Source organism: Tenrec ecaudatus, chromosome 3 (assembly GCF_050624435.1).
Source record: "Tenrec ecaudatus isolate mTenEca1 chromosome 3, mTenEca1.hap1, whole genome shotgun sequence".
NCBI lineage: Eukaryota > Metazoa > Chordata > Mammalia > Afrosoricida > Tenrecidae > Tenrec > Tenrec ecaudatus.
Window position 1 is genome coordinate 128,911,333 of NC_134532.1, and position 20,659 is coordinate 128,931,991.

General features: G+C 39.1%; 2 protein-coding genes across 4 annotated transcripts in view; both read right to left on the reverse strand.

The window, feature by feature from the left end:
• GRID2 (glutamate ionotropic receptor delta type subunit 2) overlaps window positions 1-20,659 on the reverse strand; it is a 1,629,781-nt gene that overhangs the window by 151,198 nt on the left and 1,457,924 nt on the right. The gene's annotated exons all lie outside the window — the stretch shown is intronic.
• LOC142443080 (large ribosomal subunit protein uL18) lies at window positions 9,128-9,706 on the reverse strand. Its single transcript, XM_075544681.1, has one exon. The coding sequence runs from the start codon at window positions 9,689-9,691 to the stop codon at window positions 9,128-9,130; it is 564 nt and encodes a 187-aa protein (XP_075400796.1). The 5' UTR covers window positions 9,692-9,706.

Sequence of the window (20,659 nt, forward strand, 5' to 3'; positions counted from 1 at the left end):
GGGAATTCTCAATTAGGAAATATGAATATATACTGAATTTAAAGATTTATTTCGTTTCTGAAAAACATTTTAGAGAATAATACATCAAATATGTTGTCTTGACGTTGCTTTCCTTTTTAAAATGATATTTCTCATATCATACAATGGTTTAATCATATTAAAAGCTGTGCAATTATCACCACAATCAACTTTAGAACATTTTCTTCTTTCTTGTTGTCCTCAATATTATTAGATCTCCATTTCCCACCCCTCTTCCTTGCCATCACCCTAAAAATAACTAATCCATTTACCGTCTCTTAGATTTGCCTATCCTGGATTTCATATATAGAAAACATAGAAACCAAAAGCCAAAATCAAACACACCAAGCCCCTTTAATAAAATAAAACAGAGAAAGAACTGTAAGAGCCCTCAGTAAAAGTATTTTTAAAAAATCAGGAATTACTGGCTTTGGAATTATATTTACTAATGGTGATCTAATAACATTGGGCTCATTGTCTGAAACTCAGAGATATTGCTGAAATGTGGTATTAAATGACTTGGATATATTGTACCCAAACAATAAAAAGGCAAGCAAAAAAAAAAAACAGAAAGAAAGCAGAAACTATTAAAAACTAGAATTAAACATGGATCAAAAGGGAGAGCAAATGATAAGCTATTAAATTCTAACCTAACGACACCTGCATCAATCCACTTTTCAATGTTCTGTGTCTGATAGCAATAGTCAGAAGCTTAATCCACGTGAAACACTGCAAATGACTTTCAGGTTTTCACTGTCACCCATCGCCTTCTGTACACCAGGCGCTCAGCATTCAAGCTCTCATATTCTTCCCTTCACCAGGGGAATTTGCCATTTTTATAGGTTCAGTTAAAGCACTTCACTACTAGCCAAAAGACTGGCACTTCAAAATCACCAAGGCACTTGAGAGACTAGCCTGGTGATCTTTTCCTCAAAAGATCACTGCTGTGAAATCAACACAGTTGGGGGGATCTTATTTGTGAGACCTCGGACAACTTCGGGTTGAAACAGAACAAGAAAACCATCTGATGTTAAAACTCTGAAGTAAAATTAACACAGAACTACACTGCACAGCTTCAACATTTGTGTGTGATTACGTCTATTTGTCTGCAGCTGTCTTTGACAACATGCTGAAGCACAGTGAGTTCTCCAGGTATCTGTTTAGATGCAGAGAGAGACATGCTTCCCAGGAACCTGCCTTTCATTAACGGCAGCGGCATCTTTATTTAGGATTTAAGCAAGCTGTGGCTTCTCAGTTAGTTAAATGAAACATTTCATGTTTTCAGGGCAGCTTAGCGTGAATCAAATTGCTTTGTTTTCTACAGAAAAAGCACTCTGTCCGTCATGAGGAATTAGTTTGATCTGGTACGATTGGACAGAGAAATCGCAAGGACAGCAACACATTTGGGGGTTAGTGGTTTTCTTTTCAAATCACTGTTTACTATTCGAATATCAACTCTCATGCTACTAGAAAGACTGTGGTCCATGTGAAAACAAAGAGATTCATCATGCTTTATATTCAAGACAGCTTGCCAACACCATTCTACCCACTCCCAATTAGCTTTCTGGCCTTTCTGAGCCTTAGCCAGCCTTCCGAGTGCTGATTCTCTGAGTACTTCTTTGTCTTGAAAGCATGTTCCCAGAGCTTTCTTTGGGGACATAACAAGGCAGATAGAGCATCCCCTACAACAAGACAACCATGTTTCATGTTTATCTGAAAGTTGCCAGATAATTCTTTTTCATGCACGCAACAAATGTTTATGAAACATTTGCTATGAGGCAGGCCCTGTCTGGGCGTAGGTTGTGTACCCAGGAATAAAACGGACAAGTTCCTTCTTTTGTGGGGGTGTGATACACAGAAGCGACTGCCTATGTCACCTCGATAATATGTCAGATGGTAGCAGTACGCTGAAGACCATGCAAACCAGGTAAGGGGTAGGGGCAGCGGGGTATTAGCATTGTGAGGAACAGGCTTGTAACGCTCAGTGTGTTGGTCAGGGATGGCCTCATTGAGAAGGTAACATTTTAGAAAGGTACCTGAAAGAAATGAAGGCATAAGCGTCTTCGATAGCTGACAAAAAGAATCATGGATTTTAATTTTATTTTATTTTTAAAGGCAGAGGAAAAGCAAGCAAGTACAGAAGTCTTGAGGAAGGATTCTGTGTGGGATACTTTTCCGCAGCGCTTCTCAACCTTCCTAAGGCCGCAGCCCTTTCATAGAGTTCCTCATGTTGTAGTGACCCCCCAACCATAACATTATTTTCATTGTTACTTCATCACTGTCATTTTGCTACTGTTATGAATCGGGTGACCCCTGTGAAAGGGTCGTTCGACTCCCAAAGGGGTCTTGACCCACAGGTTGGGAACCACTGTTCTGCACCATCAAGGAAGCCAGGGTGGGTGGAGCAGAATCATCACAGGGTGCAAGCAGCTCAGGGGACAGCCCACAGAGAAGTCGGGGAGGGGAGCGCAGATGCTGTCTGTCCTGGAGACAGCTTGTAGTTTGATTGTGAAGGAAAGTCACGGACGAGCTCTGGACACAGCTAAGCCACGATCCCACTTAGGCTTTATAAAGCTAACACTTGCTTGTTTGTTGAGAATCCACTGCAAGAGAGGAAGGATGGTTTGGAAGGATGGATGCTGTCATTTGTGGCTGACAACAGAATATTTTGGGTGGGGCTTGGGGCCCATTTCTACTTCATTTCTATATGTTTGTGACAGCCGCTGTCCCAGAAACATGCTTGTATTGCAGTCTTGGAAGGTAGAGCTAGCATCTCCCTCCAGGGCAGAGGACAGATTTGTTTTCTGACCAGAATAATGTCTCCCCGCGGAGCTAAGTTTGGGGAGGTGTGCTAGCAGTTCCATTGGAGGACGAGGAGTTTCTTAGAGCCCCTGTGTGAGCAGGCTCCATCTGGGTCTGCCTCGGCATTACCCCCACGGGACTCCAGGAGCGAAGGAAGCAGAGGCAAGCACGCAGCTCGTGCTGCCTGCTGTGCTGTAATGAAGTCCGCTGCTTCTGATGTCAGAACGTGAGGCCTTTGCTGGCAACTCTGAGATGCCAGGAGGCTCACTTGGTAGTTTGAAAGTCAGAGAAAAATAGAAAGTGGACCTGCCCCGATTCTTGCCATGTTCATGCTTTCCAATTTGAGTTTTAAATTTTAAAACAAAACAAAACATACGTTTGCAAGTTGAAGGGCTGGTTGGTGTCTCATGGTCCATTTGATTGAAGGTATTTGTCACATTTTGTTTGATATGCACTTTAACTGAAATAATAACTTATTTATGCCACAGCCATTTCTAATATACGCCTACCTACCTCCTTTAATACTGTCTCTTGTCTCCTCTTTTCTCTCATGAGAGAAATTACAGAAAATGCTCTTTTTCCCTTTGATTTCAAGCCCTGTCTTGTCTTGTAGTATAAAACTCATTGAAGCAACTACATGTGTCTACTGGGAAGTCAAAATAGCATTATTTAAATGTGGTTTCACTTTAAGGGAAAAAAGGTATAATTTTGCAAAAGAACCATAATTCTACATCCATAGGAGCTATTGTGACTGAGATAGCACTTTAACTGACATTAAACCAGGGAGTAAATATGTCTAGAAATACAGGATTCCTTTTCTTTTTACAATAGAATACCCTTTGTCAGAAATAATATATATGGATAATATTCTTAAATTCAACTCCTATTATTTTAGAGTTCTCAAAAAAAATTTTTAGAGAGAAAAACCTCAAAGTCAGATCAGAAAAAAAGGAAGAATCACTCAGAGTGCTTTATTTTTTATTTCCATTAGCATAACAATACTGGTATTCTTGTAAAATAGCCATACGTTATTTTGTAGTAAATCAGAAAATCTATTAGGAAGAGAAGCCATTAAAGCCTTAATTTAAAATCACTGAGTGCAAAAGAGTAAGATCTCATATCTCGATAAGGTTTTAATTTGAAAGCTAGCCCTCATATCCCAGTACTAAGCCCTCTTAATGGTGAAGTCTAATTTAAAAGTTAAAAGGGACTGAGGAAGAAATGGAAATTCCCATTGATGACTCAGCTGTGTTTGAGTCTGCCCTCTGCCTGCTGGATCTTCATTCCATCTCCTCTTCCTGACCTCTTGTTCTAGAGCGACAGCCATGTAGTCCGTCAGAGAAGCACGTGGCGAAATTTAAAAAATCTAAACGCAGTCTCTATTTGTCCCCACTTCATAAGGCAGGAGTCTGCTCCAACTTTTCCTTTTAGTGTTTCTGAACTTTCTACTTGGCAACTCGAATTTCAGTATGTCTAATAATTTTATTCAAGTGAGAGGATCATCTTATCAAAAACACACAGAAAGTATTATTAGTAACGGCGGATGAGATGACGAGGTTGTCTGGGTTTCTCAGCCTGTACGCACAAGTGTAAGGTGTGTGATGACAACTTCAGTCTAAAGGAGTGTTCATCAGACTCCGCTCTCATTTGTAACTGTGACTTAACAGCTTCTTTACATTTTTCCATTACTTGGTCTTGGGAGCTTGACATGGACTCCTGGATGTTGAGATCCCAATGTAGTCCTTTTGTGCAGCTTCTGGTATTTTCTGTGATGCAGTGCCTTGGGAGCCTGAAGGAATGTGTCTCTTAAGTGTTTGGTCCTGTTGCTACTGCCTACACTGCCACGTTCACTTGTGTCTTCCTGGGGATTGGGTGCCACTGATGTGGGTCTGCTGCTGCCTTATGCCGGTGAGTGTCACAGCTCGATGCTTGCTCCAGTGCTTTGGAATCTCCACAGAAATATGGGGAGTACCTACTATGTTGCCAATCTCCACTAACTAGTCCTAAAGCTTTATTGACGCATACTCTCAAGTTCTAGTACATGTTTCTCTTGCTTTGTTCAATTTCTCTATGAAGATATTCACTGGCGATTGAGCACTTTGAAATACTAAAACTGCTCTCCTTCCTTTCCCCCCTTTCTCATAACGAGGATTTTACTGCTCCTTGTCCCTTATGACAAATTCTTTCTCAGGAGGCAATCAGAATCGGAAGGTGATAAAATCATGATGGCCCGTTTCATCATCCCGCCAGACTAGTAATGTGATGCAGTGGTGGGAAGCATGGACTATAGAACTATAGACTATTGGGGATTGAATGCCAGACCCATTATTTAAGATCACTTACGTGCTGTATAAATTTCAGTGTTTTCGTATGCAGAATGGAGGCAATTTTGAGAATAATGATCCTATTTTGAGAATAATACTAGATGAAACTCTTAGAACAGTACCTGCTAAAGTATTCCACCAATAAGGCATGACTATTAAAATTAGTAGCAGCCGCGGTGGTGTAGTGGTTACCTTGGGCTGCTAACCGAAAGGCCAGCAATTCTAAACCACCAGTCTCTAGGTGGGAGAGAGGTTTGGCTCTCTACCCCAGTAAAGAGCTACAGTCCTGCAAACTCACAGGGGGCAGTTCTTCCCTCTCCAGAAGGGTCACTAGGAGTTGGAATCGGTGTCAACTTGATGGCAGTGACTTTAGCTTTTGGTTACGAAAATGAGTAAAGTGATATCTTTATTTCATATCTCAGTAGTTTCTATAATCTTATATCAATTGCCTTTGGTCATGTTCTAGGTTCATATATTGAGTTTTTATCTTCTTTCTCTGTTTCTAAAACCTTTGCTTCATTCCAGTGTACTGTCATCATATTTCAGTTACTGACCAGCTGAAGGTTTGGGATTGGTCCAATAGATCAGTTCAAAATGATAGGGCTCATCTCACGTTCTAGAAGTGGTCAAAAATTACCCTTATGATACAAATGGCAAATATGAAATCAGCTCCTGAAATCCCTATCACTCGAAGAGGAAGGTAAAAGCAATAGGGTTTTGTTTGTTTTTTTTTTTGTACAAGATCCCAATGGAAGTGGAAATGAATGGTCCATTTCAGCTCAACACTCGTTCCGAAAACGATCCAGGTCACTGACTCGGTATAAATGAAGCTCCTCTCTGCTTCAACTCAATTACTAATGAACATCCTGATTGCCCTCAAAAGTAAATTGGCAGCTGGATTAGGTTCTATAAGAAATGTGCACCTTAGGCAATCAGACTATAGATTTCTGCCCTCAATGTAGCATTTAAATAGTCCCCCAAGGAGACACCTAAGTAGAACATTTTGAATAAGAACCCAAATACAGAAAACAAACAAATAAGAACTTCAGTTTGAGTCCTTTGATCAGAGTAGAGGTGGTTTGAAGTAGATGAAGCAAATTTTTACAAATCTGATCATGTGTCTGTGTACACAGGTAGGAATCAAAGATGATGCAGTCTTCACTTAATTTTGAAGCCAGGTTCGATCTCGTAGGAGATATGATCTGCCACCAACCTAAATATTGCCATGACAGGACACTGCCGGTAAAAATAATGGGTTGCTGGGACCTCTTCAGCTGTAACAATAATTCCCATCATTTAGTCAATCTTCAAATGTGATGTCAGGATTTACCCCATATCTGTTCCTATACGCACAATGTTCTAAAGATGACTTACCAAGTAAAATATTTTAAAGGCATTAATGTATTATTAGAATTATTATAATAATAAATTGAAAAGAGGTTCATGCCAATACAAAAGAAACTAGTAGGGGCATAGAATTACAAGGAAATACTACTTGGAAAAAGCTAAGCATATGAGTGTAATGTCTTCTGAAAATAAGGCGAACTGAAGAAGAATCTCCTTGTGAAGGTATTTATCCATGTCCACCCTCCTGGATGGAGTTACTCAGCTCTTAAGATCTCTGGACATACTTCAAGCTCCAAACATCTTAACTGATCTGCACCATCTCTGCCTTTCCCAAACAGAGCAGCCATGGTTGATAAAAATACTTTCAAAACTATTCTCAAGTCTGGAGATGGTAAGAAGATCCTAGAAAAATGGAACTTTCTATGGGACGCTCTCCTGAAATGACAATGAGAATTAATTTTCTCTCTTTGCGAGAGCCAACCATTCTGGAATGGTAATTATAAATCAAATACTGGGACGGGGCTGCAGAGCTGGGAGTATGGGATGATAACACAAGTTTGTGAGTGTCTCTCTGTGTGTGGTTGTATGTGCAGTGTACAGTTTGTGTAAATTTTGATGTGTGAATGTGGAAGAGGGATTCAACATTTTAAAATTAAAAGTCTTAAATATTAGCTTTCTGTTTATGAGTGATTTGTCTCAAAATTTTCACTCTGCAATTTCATTTTGATATTCTGTTTTATTAAAGTACCTGTATGTTGATGAGTAGACTAAATTAACTTTATTGAATAAGTTAGAAATAATAATTTGTCATCATTCTAAGCTGACTTAATGATTGTTCACAAATGGTAATTGGGTACATTAATAGAAATAAATTACTTAACACATTTTAGTGGCTTTTCTTCTCTAATCTTCACATTTAATGGAACTTTTGATTTTCAATATCAATATAGGCTGTGGAATATAATTAAGGTTGAAAATATTTATTTCTTCAATAGAAAATACACTTAAATTGTTTCCACATAGTTAAACTGAATATATTTATTCCTTCTAATGTATTAATTAGGAAGAAAAACACTTTGCTAGAATGACTACTTCAATAGAATTCACCACAAGTTTACTAAACAATATTTTTACCCCAGAAAGAAATCATTGACTTTGAGGAACAATACTTTTACTATTATGAACTGAAAATATTATTTGAATAAGTGGAAGGGCTTTAAGTTTTCCTGTATACATTGAATATCAGATATATATTTTAAATATTTTTGTGATTAATTATGTGTATCACTTGAGCCATTTTGAATGAAAACATCTTAAGACTTATTTTAATATTCACCAGGGCATGTCTTTTTATAGAAAGTTATTTAAGAGTATTAAATCATGCTAATGCATTTCTTATATTTTTATATTGTCTGAGTTCTATCAATGTATATGTCACAGTTTTGCTTCCACCCTGCCCCCTCAGTAATTCTGGAGTGGTGCTTATAGGTGAATAGCACAATGAGTTGATATGTACTAAAAAGCCATTGAATTTTTAATAAGTCCATGGTAATAAGTAGAAAGATTATAAGGGGTGATTTTAAAATTTTCATTGTAAGGATTTGAGCATTATTAAAATTGCTATTGTTCATCTTTGGGCTTTGGGTAACATTTAGATTAAATACAATTTCTCTAGAAAGGATTGAATTATAGTTCTGGAAATGCACAGATTAGCAAAACCATGACCTATCGTTTTTTGGCTTGCTTTATCCTTCATAATTTTAATTTTGATAATTCTTTTTCATCAGAATGTGTTTTTTTCCCCTAAAAATAAAACTGAGTTTCTAAACTATGGGTCTCTTAGGTGAAGTAGTTGGTCTACAGTGTCTTGATTCTGACTTTAGAAAAACATGTTGAGGAATATATCAGCTTAGCCAAATCCCCCAATTATACAAGCAACCCAAAGGAAATAGCTCTATAATTTAGTCTTCGTTGTTATAAGAATGCAGATTACTGCATTTTATTTATTTTCTTTTAAGAAGAGACTTGCCATATGACCTTTAATGACTTATTTCCATTTTATGCTTTATGCAAACTTTGAAATTTAAGACATTCTAAAAGAGGTTCATTTTCAAAGAAACTGAGTTCTCTAATTGTAAAACCTATTTCTTTTTTATACCCCACTCCCTCCATGCTCCCCTCTGTAAAACCTATTTCTATGAATGGAGGAGCCATCGTGGAGTAGTGGTTACACTTTGGATTGAGATCCTCAAGGTAACACTTTGAAACTAGGGAGAAAGACTGGGCTCGCTACGCTAGTAAATAGTTACAGTTTTGTAACTCCTAGGGGCAGTTCTATCCTGTTCCATAGGGTTTCCATGAGTTGGCATTAACTCAAAGGCAGTGAGCGGGTATTTCTATTAATATTTTTATAGTGAGTAGTTCTATAGAATAAGTAAGGTTAAAGATGGAATAAGAATGGGAAAATGAAGCACAGGTCTTCTGTTAGGCTACATGCTCAGTATCCTGTCAAAAAAGACCAAGGAAAAATGGGTTCAAAGCCAATGCATCTGGAGTTTTGCTTAATTTCTTTTTTTTTGCTTGAAATAGTTTATTGTATTTATGTAATAAATCCTCATGGAAAATTATGGTTTGGCTTAGCTCTCTGCAACCCGCTCCTGAGCTCTGAGGAAGCTTACCTTCTTCTGAGCTACCCGATCTTTCTTCTTGGCAAGAGCCCCAAACACTTTATTCCCAGTGGTAGTCCTGGCAAGGCCGGCATCCAGATAGCAGGTGAAGGCACCAGATTGACCGTCAATGCTTTCCACATTGTATTTGTCTCCAGTTACCTCCACTTGGCCTTCATAGATTTTGTCCAAGCCAAACCTATTAAGAAGCCTGCGGGCCAGCAGCAGGCCAGTACAATGTGCTGCAGCGTAATTGGTAAGGCCAACTTTCACACCGTACTTGGGAAGTTTGTGAGCATGCGCTGCACAGACAATCATATCCCCTTCCATATGGGCATGAGCGATCTGGCAGATGATATCCCTGTTGGTTACATGAACTATCATCTTGTATTTGAGTGTATTGTACTTATTTTTATCTTGGATCACCAAGCGTTTTCGAGCATAATAATCCGTTTTACCCTCTCGTCGTCTTCTAAATTTCACTTGGTATCTCTTGAAGTAGGCCTTGTTCTTGACAACTTTAGCAAACCCCATCCTGCGGAAGAGAGCAGTGTCTGGGGATCGCCACAGACCGGCAAGGCGAGCGGCTCTACAGGGGGTGGGACGCTTAATTTCTTTCTTAAATTAAAAAATATATATATGAGGCTATACCCACCTCAAACCAAAATTATGCTGGGTGAAGCAGCGCTTTCATAAGACACAATTTTTCTTGATAGGCAAGCATCCAGCAACTCACTCGGAGTGAGTGCATGCAGTGGCCTCATCGTGAAGGTTCTCTCTGGTCACAGTGAAGTTTTTTGTAAAATCAGTTTTACTTGAATCTCATTTTTTGTGATGGCCGATTTAAGAGAATAGTGTGAAACTGTGACATTTTGTTTACTGTTCAGGAAAAATACTGTCGAAATTGTTGTGATGTTGAAAACAGCTAACAGGGACAGCGCGATGGGAAACTGACAAGTGTACAAGTGGTCTTCTCATTTCCAAAAGGTAAAATGGCCATTGATGACAAAGCTCATTCTGGATAGCTGTCAACTTCCAGAACAAACAAAGAGGTTGACTTGTAGGGCATTTGGAGTTCATTCCACCATATCAGACTGTTAATCACGGTTTCTATTTAGAGATTCTGAAAAGACTGCATAACAGTGTGTGACAAAAAAAGGCCTGATTTATGGCAGATAAGGTGGGGGGGACGACGACTGTTTTTGCCACCACAACAATGCACCTGCTCATGCATCCATCTCTGTGGGCCAGTTTTTGGCAAAAAAACAGCATGCCTCTCTTGCCCATGCACCTGACTCACCTGCCCTCCCTTTGTGCAAATTCTTTTTGTTTCCATGAATGAAGAGGGACATGAAAGAACAATGATTTTATGACATAGGAGAAGTGAAGAACAAAACAAGGGAGGTGCTGTCAGCCACACAAACAGAAATGTTTGAAAAATGTTTCTAAGAATGGAATTGCAGATTTGACAAATTTATTAAGTGTAATGGAGAGTATTTTGAAGGTGATAAGGTTCTTTTTTTTAAAAAAAAATTAAACACATAGTTTTGAAAAAGATTTCTTTTGGGTACCACCTTTTGTGTGTGTGTGTGTGTGTGTGTGTATATATATATTTCAACAGGTTTATGTGGGGGGAGGTCAGATGCTTACAGACATTCTCCCTGAAGGCAATCGCTGCCAGACTGCTGTCTCTCTCCACCACAGGGGTGGGCCTGCTCCTTGCTGCTGGGGACAATGGACTATTTCTCCATGAAGCTTGCAACCATTTGCTTGGTTCCTGTCAGTGGGGTTTACACCCTACTGCTAATGGTTCTTATGGAGATCCATCTGCCATCCTGACTCTAGGATCCACCCATCTTGTCACATATATACCCCTAATCCCTCTTCCTATTGTGTGTATGTCCCTAGACCACCCCCTCTGGCTACTGTATAACCTATAGTGCAACCCCTTCCTGTGACGTGTGTCTTTACCTGTAATTAGTGGGCTTGCATGGCCCCAAAGGTATATAAGCCTGGGTTAGCAATAGAGGCATCTCTGACTGGTTTCTCCCCCACCCCCTCTCTCCTCGGCTCCCTCTCCTCTCCTGTTTCCCTTTCCCTTTCTCTCTTCCCCTTCCCCCTCTTTCCACATGGACCACCTAGCAGGGCTGAGGTGAGCATACTACCATGAAATGTATTTGACTCCATTATTGTGATATCTCTTTTATCTCTCATGTTCTTGATGACTTTAATATAAATACTTATACATCTCAACTGTACAATTGTGCTTACTGAACCCATTTGTGGTGGGGGGCAGGCACCCCCAACTCATACTACAAGTTTATTGGCATATGAGTTACATAGCATACAATTCAATAGTTCAACCACATAAAGAATTGTACAATCACCACAACCATGCTTAATTTCTTACTGTTGTATGGACAAAGCATGTGTTTATATTATCATTTGTAGTTACTGCTAAATTTTCTTTCAATGATAACATCCATTTGCAGAACTTCAAAAAAAATCTCATTTCACTTATTTGCTGACATGGGGGCAATGGAATTTTCAATCAACTTCTTATTTCCCTCTTCAAAAAAAGTTTAGTGTATTTTTTTCATGGTTTTTTGAATTCTATATGCCTATTTTGTAATTCTACATTTTGTCGACCTTTACAGCATCCATTTATGTACATTCATTCTATTTTTATACCTGTGTATCTATTGTTTTATCAGGCAGTTTCCATATTCTGGTACGACATAAGCTTTTTCACCTTACGCAGGCAGTGTGGTCTGTAATAATAGCAATCAGCGCAGCTCACTCTGACAAATGTGTGTCAGAAAAGCCTGCTGTGACTTTGAAATATTGGAAGTGACTGATAACATAATGTGTGAAGCAGAATAAATGCATACAAATGGAAGTTTTAGCTGAACAGTCAAAGTATGAACTAAATACAGTGTCAGAACTCGGCTCTGAAAGCTCTCAGTGCCAATGGTTACAATGGCAAATTACTAAATGCACTTTGCAAAGTGTTTTATGAATAAAGCAGGGACCTGAGTTTAGTGATGCCACATCATTTCGTTTTGTTCTTGGGATTTGGTAGGGAACAAAATGAATTGCTATTCCTTTAAAATTATTTTGGTGTATAAAGTCACACCATGATTAAGAAGATTCGGTAGTTGGAAAGTATGAGAGGGCATGATTGCTAAACACAGACATGAAAGAGTTAGCAACTTTTAGCAAATTAATCTATCAAGTAACAATCAATCAGAAAATTAAAAAAATTGGTTTCAATTAAAAAAAGTTTGATGGGCAGTTTGTTAAAACCTAATTTTTAAGAGATTGCTAACATTTAAAATGTTTTCTAAACCCAAGCTACAACTTAAGAAAAATCATATCATATCATGACCCTGCTTGATACTCATCTTCATGAAATGATACTGAAGATAAGAGTGCCACAGCAAAGGGTGGTGGAGAAAACAGATGGTGCCCAGCTATCAATCGAAATGGTGTCTGTGGTCTTAAAGGTTTGTATTCAAATCAGCAGCCATCTAAGCCAGGAGTCAACTTAAGCGCACACAGAAGAAGCACACCAGCTCATGTGATCCAAAGATGACAATTGCAAAATTTGAATATGGTGCAGGGAAAAGCATCAGAGCTAAGATCATGAACCCCAACTTTTGGAGGGCCATGGGGGACGGTGGGAGCTCAGAAACATCTGCTGAGGATCTGCTCAGACTGAGCCACTGGCAGATCCACTCTAGCCACAGGCAAGAGTCTCCAATAGTCTTACTATTCGACAGTGACCACTGTCATCTTGATTATGCTGGATCAAACTTGATACTTGGCCAATGGACCTCCCTATAGATGCAACTTGAACTTGTTCTGAGTGCAAGTATCTTTTAGATGTCCCATGACAGAAATTTATTCCCTGACATTTTGGTTATTGTTGGGGGTCTTTTCTTTCTCGTGCATTATTTGTACCTTTGTCTTTATACTATTATGATTTTAGGCTTAACACCTTAGTGCAATTTTGCTTTTTATGGTTTTCTGTCAGCTCTCCCAGCTGTGAAGCACATGAGGACTGGATACATACTGAGAATAACTGATACAAGGAGTTACAGGGAAGGCAGTGGTCAGGGGTGAGTGATAAGGAGGGAAAGGGGGTTGAGGAGCAAACAATGAAGGCAGGAGGAGGCAGGGAACACTAGAATGGACTGTGACTGCACAACACACTTTAAAGACAATTTAACCTGGGGGTGGGTGTGGGGGAGGGTGGTGGGGGTGGAGTGCTGGTGCTCCAAAATGGACGTGGTAATGATTGTACAATTCTATTTGATATGACTGAACGGTCAAACGATTGAAATGAATGATATGTAAATTATGTGTCAATAAAACTGTTTGAAAAAATATAAATCAGACAGAAAATTAAAAAAAATAAAAGGAGTGTTTTGAAGCCAAAGATAATAGAAATAAGCTCTAATATTTGAACATTACATAGATGCCAAATAAAGTTTCTGAGACTTTCCCTATTTCAGGCTCAGGACTGGATGAAAGCATAGGAGATCCTTCACACTGATAATCGGTGGGGTCCCCTCCTCTGCTCACTGCCACCCTCAAATGGGATAAGTGGATGATATTTATAAATGTTTAAGTGTGTCTTGTAGCTGCCCATGAGGGAGTTTCTTTATAAAAATAAGCATCAGCAAATGAACACACTGGTGCAGACTATTGTAGCAGAGTGTAATGAACTCTACTATAAAAATTTTAGTGATTCTGCATACTCAGATCATTTCTATGAATCACATTTTCTCTTAAAAGAACATTCTACCACAAAGAAAATGAGCCAGTGAATTTAATTACTTGTTTCAACAATCCATGCAAAATTCTGTTGCTCCCCCCAATGAAAAAATGGACTTTTACCAATTTTTCTTTAAACAGTAAATTCCTCAGTTTTGATGCCTGTGTTGTTATAACTGCTATAATTATAAACGAACAAATGAAGATATGATAGAAGAAAAATTAATGATCACAAAACAAAACTACAACGAAATACGATAGTTTCATTTCAGACAGACTGTTTGTCTGTAAGAGCCCTTTGGTAGAGTGGGACAAGCATTGGCTACTATCAGTTGGCCACTCAAAGGGTGAAGTCGCTCTGTGGGAGAAAGAGGTGACTGCTTCCAGAGAGATTTAGAGCCTTGGGACCCTACGGGGCAGTTGCACTCTCCCGTACAGCATTGCTGTGAGTCAGAGCCGACTCTATGGCAATGGGTTTGGTTTTTTCATCTCTGTCATGTTGTGATCCTTTCTATTCTTTGCTTTAACAAATGATTCAATAATTTCATAACAATTAATCTGCCAAATAAAATCTGCTTCCATATGTACCAAGGATTAGCCATTGATACTTTCTCGAATCATTTCTGGCACTGAGGATTTCTGAGTATCTTTAGGGAAGAAAATGACCATTCCATTGTGCTGATTAAAGTGAAGAATATGTGGAGAGAATTATCAACGATGGGAAATATGCACTGCACTCTGTCTTCGATATTAAAATCATACAAGCCTGTGTGAGTAAAGTCTGTCTTTCGTGAAGCTGTAAGCTTAGTTCTCATGCAGAATGAACCTGTCACACCTCTCGGTGAAGGCATGCATTTCAATCATCGGGTTAAGCCAGCACGAGAGTCTTGGACGCCTTTGAGCACTCTTCATCAGTGTTCCCGTGACGAAGGAGCATTTGTTTGACAGAGCCTCATACACTCTGCCCTTCTTTTCATGCGAAATCCAAGCGTCTCACACTGCTGTGGTGTGTGCTTGCACGAAAACGCTCTCTGACATTCAATGACACTTCTAGAGCACTCCTCTTATTTGTTTCATTTTAATGTGTGGTGATGTTGAACGGTTTGATATCCGGATCTGTTTATCTGTGTTTTGAAAATGCCTGAACCTTTCTCAGATCTTATGTAACTGCTCGGCATTGCCTGGTAGAGAACTTGGCAAGCTTCCACATTTACCTGTATGATTTGGAGAGCATGGAACAGCTGACGAACACACTGTAGCATTCTATTTGACGTCACCAACCCAAACACATTCCTTGGTGTGTGCATTGTGTTAGCACTGTTTTCTGCTTCCTCTTTTGGCATCACCTTTTAGTGTCTGGTCTTCAGCAATATATATATATATATATATATATATATATATATATATATATATATATATATATATATATATATATATGTAATCTAGAATCTGAGGACACAGTTCTTGGATTGTACTGGTTACAGTGCACCCTTCCCAACATGTGTTCCATAGACATTGCCTAAATATGAGTCTGGAGGCAGCAGAAAATATATGGAGAATTGAAAAGTAGAAAAAAATATCAAATGCTTCTGGACAATAATCAATGCCATGTTTTCCTACAAGATTAAGTGAGTGAATAGCACATGGTATACAAATGGCATATTGGTTTCATCCTATAATATTCTGTTTCATGCTTTTATAACCCCCTGGTATGTTGGCAACCTTACCATAGGACTGGATTCTGCAGTGAGAAAAACCAGTCTTTCAAACTTTACACACACACACACACACACACACACACACACACACACACACACACACACACCCCTTCACTGCCCCTCTACTTTCCTGAGTAGGAGCGCCTTCTCCAGGGACTAGTCACTCCTGACATCATGTGCAGAACACATGTGATACTTATCTGACAACACTCCTCAGTGGTCTTCATGAAGAAGATGAGGAGTGGAGCCTGAAGTAGACTGAAGTGTTGGTCTACACTTACTTCACCGAAAACTCATGCTGAGTTCTCACTCAAGGTCACTCCTCCTTCACCCACTGCTTCAGACATGCAAGTTATGTTTCCCTTTCCGGTGCTACAATCCTTTGGGATGGGACCTGCTAATAGTGGATCCAATTGAGCAACAAGTGCAATTACACTTCGTAGGGATCCAAACACTGTATTCCATCCTCAAATAGATAGTCCGTACTCAGTGATTATTATAATGAGGGCAGTAACAGGGCAAAATGACTTTCCATAGGATGCTCCTGTTTGCTTTTGTTTCCATTTAATGAGTTAAAGCAAAGTCATATCTTCGCTTCACATATGATGTGGTAGTTACATAATTTCATGCCAACTTGAAGATCTATAAAAGTGTAGGGCTGGAGTTGAGCCTGTCAATCATGTCATAGCCTGATGACCTCACTTGAAGGTGAGACCAAGATCTCTCTCTCTCTCTCTCTCACTCTCTCGTTCTGTCTGGACCTTCCTGTGTGCTGGCTCCCTGAGAGCTGCGGGAGCTCTGCCATGTTTTCCACCGACCTCCAATCCACATGACTCTGCCCCCACCGGCCTGTGAGCTTCCTGCATTCTGCGTCATTGCCTGTGCTGGTGAGTATAAAGAGGGACATCTGGACTAGTACCAGACTTATGAACTTGAGTTGGACTGGGCTCAGATCCTTTCATGATGTATAATTACTCCTTGATATAATGCTCTCTCTTATACATGTACAAGTGTCACCAGATTTTTCTCTGGCCAACCCAGCCTAGCACATATGACAATATCAAATCTCTACGAATTGAACTGCTCTCATGCCTATTGGTCACCAATGACTTACATCAATCGACAAACCTCAGTGGAAATTTTGACTGAAGACTGAATTGGGTGTGAACCAGTACTAGAGGGGACAGGCTGAGAGAGAACACGGTGGCCTTTTTATAACTCTGACCATTACCGCTGCACTCTAGAAATGTATTCTGGTTACAAAACCTTGTTAGTTTACCACCCCCAAAATTTCAACACAAACTTTCAAAGAGTTCATTATGATTTTGACAATCACTCAACTGCCTTTTGATCTAATAATTCACATCCTTAGAATAAACATATGCCACAAATCAGGATCTGTTACATAAAATGTCAGCAGTGGAAATGATTTTAGACTCTAAAATAGCTTTACTTTTCAGATCATCACTATTATTTTTATTAGCAAGGAACCGATGCAGAATTTGGACCAGATGCTAAGGGCATCGCTGTTAGTGATTTCAGCTCTAGCAGTGACGACACAGTGATCATCACGCGTTAAACTGGAACCTAGCATGGAAGTCGTCTCTACTTATTCTACACAATTAAAAAAACAGAAGTTAATTTTGGAATTGTCTTTAGGGACTCCCAGTCCTTTACTTTTTCTGTGTTTTTGTTTTTATATTCCAGCTAATCATTGCACTTTCATTTTACCTGGGCATACAATTATGCCACCTTAAAAATCTGGTCTTACCATACATAGAAAGTAAATTTGAATAATTGAAAATAAATACAATTCATAAAGAGGTAGAATTAAAAATAAAATTTACATTCGAATCTGGACATTCACAAAATTTATATTTAAAATTCGTAAGAAAAAATTTGATTTGGTACATGTAATTTTGTTTTTAATTTATGAGCTAATCAGAAGAACTAGTACTTACAAGGCGGTCAGAAATAATTTCTTTTGTCTTACCATGTGTTGCGTGAGCCATTTACAGATCCTTATAGGTGTTTTTCATCCTGAAGTAATACTAAAAAACCTGTGAACTCATTTTCTGTCCTTTGATATAGAGTGTTTTCAATTCATTAGACTGCTGCTGACGGCCAATAGGGGTGAGACCAATTGCAAAGAGCATGTTGAAAATACAAGACAATGCTCGATCTGAAGATGTGCATGAGCCATATGATCATATGATCATAATTCTATTGGTACACCCTGTGTGTTCAAGGAGAGAAAGGTACATGTGAAGTTGTGCCCATCAGTCCCAAATGACAAATTATCATATAAAAAAGAAAAGATATCAATCCCATTTAGTACCCTGCAGTTGCCTTCCACCGAGGTTCTTACATCTTGGCTGTTTGGCATCTACGATTCTTTGCTTTGGACAACTGGTACCCCTGCTTGTTTGATGCCCTAACCACGTGCCTGGCTTGCAGTGAGTAATCCATTCTTGTTCTGCCTGCTTTCTGCTGGCTTGTTTGCAGAGCTCCTAATAAAACCAGATACATTGACTTCATATAGACACCAGCAGGATTTCAATTCTCATCCAAGAGAAGTTGTTAAGGAACAAGATTGGCTAATCAGTCAAACTAGTGGAGAAAATTTCTGTATCTCTTTCTCTTTTTTCTTTTCTCTTCCTTCCCCCTTTTTCTTAGCCAACTATATTTAGAAGGCAGATTATTCTTCCCCAGGAATGTCAAGACTGGAGATACAAGTTAACAAGGTGTGCGAGTATTTTATTGGCAATTTCACACATACAAAATAGAACACTTCTGGGCAATGTTATAAATATAGTTATTATAGAATAAGCCTCAATCCATGTTGTTTTTAGAAGTGTGAATAAATTCAGGGCTCTTGAATCTTAGAGTACATGAGAACAAGCCTTGAGATACACTAGTGTTGGCAGGTGCCTTAGGAGATGCTGCCAAATATATTAACTAATGCAAATGGAATTTTCCTTCTCTGCCATTATAAATGTGGCTTTCGTGAAACTCTGAAACACTGGGTGGATTTATGGTTCTGTGGAGGTAATTTTGATTCAATAAAACAACTTTGTTCCCATCCTTTATCCTGTTGTTTTTAGGTGCCATTAAGTGAGTCCCAACTGGTAGTGACATACGTATTACAGAACTAAACATGCCCAGTCTTGCGCTGACCCCAAATCATTGCTATATTTACATGATTACTGCGGCCACCATGTCAATCCAATATCATTGAAAAATCTCCCGCTGCTTTAGCAAGCATGGTATCCTTGTCTAGAAATTGATTTTTTCCTGATAAAACGTCCAAAGTATGTGAAAAGAAGTCTGACCGTCGTGCATCTAAGGAAATTTGGGCTGCATGTCTTCCCTTATAGGTTTGTTCATTCGTCTGCTTATCCATGGCATGTTTAATATTCCTCAACAACACAATAATGCAAATTCATGCAGTCCTTATTGATCTTCCTTATTCATTACCCATCTTTTCCATCTGTATCAGGTAATTGAAAACACCATGGCTGGAGTCAAGCACACCTTAGTCCTCAAAGCGACGGCTTCACTCTTCAATACTTTAGAAAGGTCTTTTGGAAAAGATTTTGCTCAGTGCAATACAGTGCTTGGTTTCTTGGTGGCATGAGGAGGAGCCCTGGTGATGAAGAGGATTATGAGTTAGGCTGTTAAGGCACTGCTGGCAATTCAACACTTCCAGTGGCGCCACAAAGAACGTTAAGGTTGTCTGCTCCTTTGAAAATGTGCAACTTGGATAACTCAAAAGAACAGTTCTACTCTGTCCCGTCGGATGACTACGGGTCAGTATTGACTCAATGGCAGTTGGTAGCTCCAAGAGTGTTAATTGTGGATCCAAGTGAAATGAAATCCTTGACAATTTCACTAATCTCTCTGCTTATCATGATTCTATGGATTGGTCCAGTTGCGAGGAGTCCTTGATCTTTATCAGTAAGTGCTTCCAGTTCACTTGGGTCGCCTGCGTATTGCAGACTTTTAATGATGTCACATTTGCTCAGCCTACAGATTGAATACGTATGGTGAAAAGGGAAAACTCCAATACACAATTTTCCTAACGTTTGGTATTGCCACTCTTTTCAATGTGATTCAAAGTTTGTTATAATTCACACAATTGGATGCCTTTGTGTAGTGCATGATTAGACACAGTTAAATATCTTTCTGGTATTCTTTGCATTTAGTTACTGGTGTCAGTAAAGATATCCCTCATTCTATGTCCTCCCCAGAAGGTTCTGGAATTTCTGCAGTCCCCTGTAGTTGCACTGCTGCAGCCAATTGTAAAGTATCTTCAGCAACATTTTTCTTGTGTGTGATATCAATGATAATGTTCAAGAAATTCTGCTCTCTGTTGGATGGTTTTTCATTGTAATGGGCATAATTATTAATCTCTTCCATTTGATTGGTCTGGTAGTTACCTCTTTCATCCTATACCTTTATTATTGTTCCATTTTGTTCTGTTGTAACTAAATTTTTTACCCTATTGTTTTCATTTTCCCATTATCATCTCTCATCTGATTTATTAAATATATTCTTGACTGATTTTCCAGCTTCTGTGGTCTTATTAAGGAGGCTTGGTGGCATAGTGGACTGTACATCAGGTTTCTACAGAAAGGTGAGTAGTTCAAACTCATCAGCCACTCTAAGGGCTATAGATGAGACAAACTGCCCTTGTAAAGATTTAAGAAGTTTTGAAGACCGTAAGAGGTAGTTAGTTCTATACTGTCCTGTATGGTCTCCATGACTCAGAATCAACCCCAAGGCAGTGAGGTGATTTTCTTTTAATTATTATTTTCCAATAGTCTTGCTAGGAGCCCTAGAGATAAGAAAGAGCTAGAGAAATAGGTCGATGAATTTATATTAAGGAAATGGCTCACACTATTGTAGAAATAGGTAAGCCCAGTTCAGTTTCAAGTCCATCGGCCAGATGTTAAACTGGAGACATCTCCTGACTCAAGTAGCCAGGGGAGCTTATTCACCCCAT